Raw genomic sequence first — 6,153 nt, 5'->3', positions numbered from 1 at the left:
CCTTTATCTCCACGTGTTCTGTGGAGAATCATCACTGCTGATCCACTCTAAAAGAGAGAGTTCCCACTGAAATCACTACAAAATCTTTTGTTTTAATAAATAAGGCCATTACTATTAAGTGTGCTGAAAAACACTTAATAGAAAAGGATGTTCTAAGAGCCACAGAAGGATTTTTTCATGCACAGGTTCTATAACAAAGCAGCTTTTGTTAAAACCACTGGTAAACTATGGAGAATATGGATCCAGTCAAGGATTAAAACCTTTCCCGCAGTAACTTCTTATTAGATACAGAAGCAACAATCATCTATAGAAACTACAAAAACCCCAAACACCTTTCCATAATTCTTTCAAGGGCACCCAAACATTCCCTTTGACTTACAGGTATTCTGCCAGAATTGACACGCAGTCATTTTTAGTCACTTCCTCTGATACAGATAACATATTTCAACATTTAATGCTTAGTGCACCAAAGGGGAAAAGATCTGGAATACAGAAGATTATGTATCAAGGGAAGCACTGGATTTTGCCTTCTGCCAAGGAACAAAAAGCAAAAAGCTCCATTCAAGTCACTATTGGAACGCTTGCCTAGCCTTGCATCCCACCTCTGTCAAGGCAATACCAGTTTTAAGATTCGTTTCCCAGCAGGAGCCATGAAGTAAAACATTCTGTTTATTACCACAGCCTGTAAATTGACACTGAATAAGAATTAAAACTGTGAGGAAGTCCAAATCTTCCGCATGAAAAAACATAACTGAACACAAAAGGGCAACAAATTTTACAGCAGCTGGAAATGCTAGATTTAATTATTGAAGAGAAATCATGCAGAGAAGTTAGCTGCCTAGCATGATTTATAACAAATGCAAAAGGAAAGTCATGTGAAATTCTCAGTTAATCAACAGAAACAGCCAATAACAAGAATGCCAGCACTTTCTATTTCTATGGATGACAAGAGTTTGAAAAAAATAAGACCAAAATTCAAGGGGATGACACCACACAATCTCTCAAAAATGACACTTCGAGGAGGCAGGTTATTTTGCCAATTAGAGGAGCAGTAACATTTAAATGAAAAAATACCAAGGGGTTTGTTCTCCTCAGAATGAAGAATCCTTGTCCAGCCATTATAGAAAGTTTTCTGAAAATTATTGTGTGGCACTCTCCACTGCTCTTCGACACACACCATAATGTACAACATAATGAATAGTTTTGTATTGCGCATTTTCCCCCATTTTCCTAACTTTTCATGCGACTCTTCTATGCAAAAAAGCTCAAAACACCAAAACCAAGACAAGACACAAACAGCAAAAAAAGAAACCACGCTCCTGGAGCAGTCATCAAAAATACTTTACTCAAGCACTGAGACTTGATATCACAGAATTTTGCCTAAATCCATCTAAGAGCAAACCAAAGCTTCACTAGAAAGATGAAACACTGAACAGCCCATGCCTAAAAACCTTGCAGGTTTACTTATTTAGAATTCTATAAATATGTATATTCACCCAGAAGTACATTAAGAGATTTACATAAGACAGGAGGCATAGCCAAGGCAATGGGCAGTTCTGTCATAAATTATAAAATAAAGTCAATTAGAGTACAAAATTCCCTCCCCCTCACACCAAATCAAATTATTCCCATAGGCCTGACTCCACAGCAGTCAGTACAGATAATCTAAGACACAGTGAGAATCACCACATTTTTCAAGGTCATTTCTAGAAAATAATTTAGGTGGCAGCATGAAACTACCATAAAGGGTTCCTATTCAGGATTTTCAACTCTGTCAAACACCAAGGGTGAGATTTTGAAAATACCTAAGAGATGTACATAAATATCCAAAGGACAACGGAGAAAAGTTAAGGTTATATGGAACTACTCCTTATACAGGTAGCAGTGAAAAGACACTTAAGTTTCAGAAAGAGAGAAAATTGCCATGAGAAGACACAAGTAGAATAGAAAATATTTCTTTTCTATTCCCTTCAGTTTAAATCTCACTGAGGCACTTGCGATTTACTGCATATCCAAAGTTACAGCAAAACTGGAACAACAAGCCTGAAAAAAAGAAAACAAAACCCAAAAATATCCTTGCTTCGGAGACTCTTCCCATGCTTTTGATCATCCCAACAGAGGGAAAGGGTTCCTCTCCATGTTCTTACCAATGCAGGGCACAGAGACAGAGCAAAGCTCAACCAGAGCTTAGACAGCAAAGTTCACACGTGCTATATTTACTGTTGCTTCTGTCTCCTCCTGGATGGGAAAAAATTGATAGGTGGACATTTCTCAAAGCACTTCTGGAAGGAAGACACCTCTCCTGTACGGGCAATGAATTGAGAACCAAACAGGAGTGGCACCCCACGCAACTTTTAAACTATCACCAGTCAAATAATTTCTTGCATCACATTTCTAAGATGCACTTTCCAGCACAGCAGTGCCTTTCCTGTATTACCTATTTTCCTAGGCTTTTCCTTCCCCTTAAAATGACCATCCTTACCCCATTTTTAACTGAATATATACAATTACACATAACTAGAGAGCTTCATTATGAAGCTTGCCTAAATTTCCCATTGCTTTCTCCTGCCCCTATGTGCTCCAAATACCAGACTTCAGTTTTAAAATAAAAAAAAACTTGCCTTTTACTTTTAAACAGTCCTTGCAACATAGAGCAAATGTCTTCAAAAGCTGACTCAGATATTGCAAGGCTCATCTTCATCATGACTTTTAGAAATGGAGAATTACAATCAGGTAGCAGTAAACATCTTTAAGATCTTTAAAAAGAAAACTGGGGGTTGGATTTTTGCTGACCCAATGTTAACATGGATTATTTCATATGCAATATGAAACACCAGACTTGCAAGTCTGAATTTAAAAAAAATGGTTAAGAGTTCTTTCCTTATTTCTCATCTGAGGGCCTTTATCTCTCCTCAACCAGTCTCATCTCCTTTCTCCATAGCACTCAGAGGGAAAAACTCTCTTCTGATCTGAACCAAACATGCCCATCCCAACCATTTCTTAAAAAAACCCTGCAACTAGTAATTTCCAGAAGCACAAAACACTTTTAAATGTGATCAAACCCACATTTTCACATACATAATCTTCCTGGGCTAAATCTTATAGAATCACTCCTCTGCTCACTTTCTTCAGCTATCACATCTTAAGACATGGATAGAACATGGAACACCAGAATTTCTGATTGTTAACATGATTTCTGATTGTTACCTGCAGACTCAGATGGATATGACTAATGGTTCCTCTTTCCACAAAGGAGCACAACATTGACTGAAGTCTGTCACAGACATCAGGTTCTTTACACATTTGGTAGAATCCAATAGTTGTATATCCTTAGTTCCTAAACCTGTGGAAGTCATGCTGGCTCAAAGTCTTTCCAGCACAGGAACAAATCTAAACTGGATAAACAGACCGCTGATATTTGAGTACACCATTTTCCATTTAAGTTCCACCTGATAAGTTAACCCTCTTGAGCCACCACTGCTGAGACAGGACAGATTCAAACCAGCATCAGCTTAAAAAAGCAGCCAACTTTCATCCTAGAGACTTGTCACAGCAGAACTCAGAGCTATATTAAAAATGTAAGTTGATGCTCTGTTTAAATTTCTTCCAGACACCATAAAAGGTATCTTGAGGCTGAACTAGGGCTAAGAGCGCAGCTGTCACTGAACAACTGTATTCACAGAGAGCCTGTATTTATACGAGAGAACCCTTCATTTCTCTCACGTTTCCTATATACACACCCCACTCTTTGCAAATAGTTTGCATCTGAAGGGAAAAAGTGGGCTGCTCATCTAATCAATAACACCATGACATGCATGGAGCTTCTGCATAAATCCAGAGCAAAAGATGTCAAGCATGTCCCAGTCCAATGATTATCAGGCAATGGAGCAAAAGGATGCACTTTTCATCTCCACAGGACTGTCGCCAAACCCTTGATGTAATAAATGAAACATGCCTGCTATTTCACCATTGCAGAACGGTACTGTAGATACCTTCCAACATCTCTGTTTGCAGGAGGGGGTAACTAGCTCTAGATGAAGTGCAGATATGTTATTAGACAACGCACAGCTTGAATCCCGGGGCCAACGCAGATGACCTTTAGAACATAAGCACTGTCTAAGACAAATATGCTTTCATCTTTGGGGAGTATTTTTTCAAGTAAAGATTTAAGAGGAAAACAGTTTAGAAATATGTTAAACACAAATGTGCCTTCAATCTCTTAATGCTTCATTTTAAAACAAAACCACAAGTAATATCACATGTCAGAAGAAAGACAAAGTACTCTTCAAGTAGAATATTAGTGAATTGAGAGAGATTTAGCTTCATTTTCATTTATCCAATAATTAAAGCACAAGGAAAGCTGATATATAATGTAACCAAGACCCTAAATTGGAGGTATGACCAAAGTGACTCAGAAAACAGGCTTGTATTTTTGTTTGAAGTCATACAAGTTTATTACATTTCGATTTAGATTCCCTTAAGTGGGATGAAAATATGAAAACATAACTAAACCACACTGAGGCATGTAAAACATAGGGAGAATGGGTTTAGAGAGGGATTAGTTAAATAGCAGATGATACAAAATGATAAAAGAAAGTAATTTCTCATTTTTCACTTCACAGCCTGTTACCACTTATCTTCAGCAAAGTGGCTTTTTTCAGACCTGTATCTTGACTGTGATGCTAAGCAGCTTTAACACAGTGATACTTGCTAAATGGAAAAGAGCAGCATTGGTATGATGAAATTCTTTCCCCTACAATCTATGGTGTGCAGATTTCAGCAAGTTCTGAGCTGCTCTGCTCAGCCTGTTTTTCCATCAAAGTTAGCAGCAAACTTATCAAATCACCTTACAACTGCAAAGCACCATTCAGAGTGGAACCTCCTGAGGCCTGCAAAGCCCATATCACAGCCTGGAATCCTTATACACAGTGGGATGGTTATCCTTTTGTGTTTTGCTTTTTGAAACAAGATTTCCTTTCTTACCTCAAATTCAGCATGGCGGTTAATGTCCTCTGCCCTCTGTCTGCTCAGGATAAACTCTGCTTCATTAGCCACTCGTACCAGATGCTCCTTCATGGTTTGACTCAGCAACCTGAGGACAGAGAAGATTTAGGAAATACCTTAAGAGAATGAAGTCCAAAAATAAAAATCTGGAAATACAGTGTATATATATGCAAATATGCTGGGCTCTTATGACTGACTTTATTGACCTAAGAAAACAGTATAAATAAGGTTGGGGGTAATTTTCTGGCCATTAGTAAAATAGTATTTCTATAGTAAACCAAAGTAAATATTAAATAAAATGTAAACACTCCAGACAGTCATTTGTCTTATCTGAAATAGAGACATATAAAAAAAAAATCTTTCACATCTACCACCACACAAAGTAAGCAGTTTTTGCATATAAACACCCACAGTTAAAGCTCTGACATAATTGATGTAAAGTCTAAATTAAAAAAAATGCAATGCAATACAGTTTTCCCTCCAAATGAGAGACTGAAATTTTAAGGTAAGTATACATTTAAGTAATATTTTCAGGATTATAAAACATTCTCAGTCGCACAAATGAAATGCTAAGATATACATTGTTATAGGTTATGTACAGAATAAAGCTGTAATTCAAACTGAGATTTCTGAGGCCTTCATAAACCCTGAGTTTATGAATGGCAGCAGAGCTGACAGATTGAATTACAACCCAATTATTCTCTCCATTCACATATTGTTACTAAAAACATTTCCTTTTTAATTAGTTACATTGGGATTCATAAAGTTGAAACTGGCTATACACGAGTCACACTGTTTTAGAAGGTGTATATTTCCACAGGATCACTCAAAGAAATACCAGATAAATCCATTACACGCTCTACGGATTAAATTTTAAAATATCTGTTATTAAATCTTTTTTTGGTAAGGTTTCCAGTTGTAGAAAAAAGAGTAGCAGAATGTAAAATCACTTGCTTTCCTTGCATATATAAACTAAAGTACATTTCAACAAGTTCAGAGTGTATTGAAAGGCTTTCTTTACAACCACAGGATTTATTATTCAGGATGTCTTCTAATGCATCCAATGTTAATTTTAACCCAAATAACTTATTTATCTGAAATAAGGATCCACCTGTCTCTTACTGTATATTTGAAAGAGTGATGCTTTGC

General features: G+C 37.0%; 1 protein-coding gene across 1 annotated transcript in view; it reads right to left on the bottom strand.

Moving 5' to 3' along the window:
- Positions 1-6,153, bottom strand: part of LRBA (LPS responsive beige-like anchor protein) — a 366,680-nt gene that overhangs the window by 231,527 nt on the left and 129,000 nt on the right. The window contains 1 exon segment of the mRNA XM_031066497.1: positions 4,984-5,092. Coding sequence (XP_030922357.1) covers positions 4,984-5,092 — 109 coding nt within the window.

The sequence above is a fragment of the Geospiza fortis genome, unplaced genomic scaffold (assembly GCF_000277835.1).
Source record: "Geospiza fortis unplaced genomic scaffold, GeoFor_1.0 scaffold11, whole genome shotgun sequence".
Classification (NCBI taxonomy): domain Eukaryota; kingdom Metazoa; phylum Chordata; class Aves; order Passeriformes; family Thraupidae; genus Geospiza; species Geospiza fortis.
The sequence above is the reverse complement of the archived record's forward strand: the minus strand, read 5'-3'. Positions and strand labels throughout refer to the sequence as shown.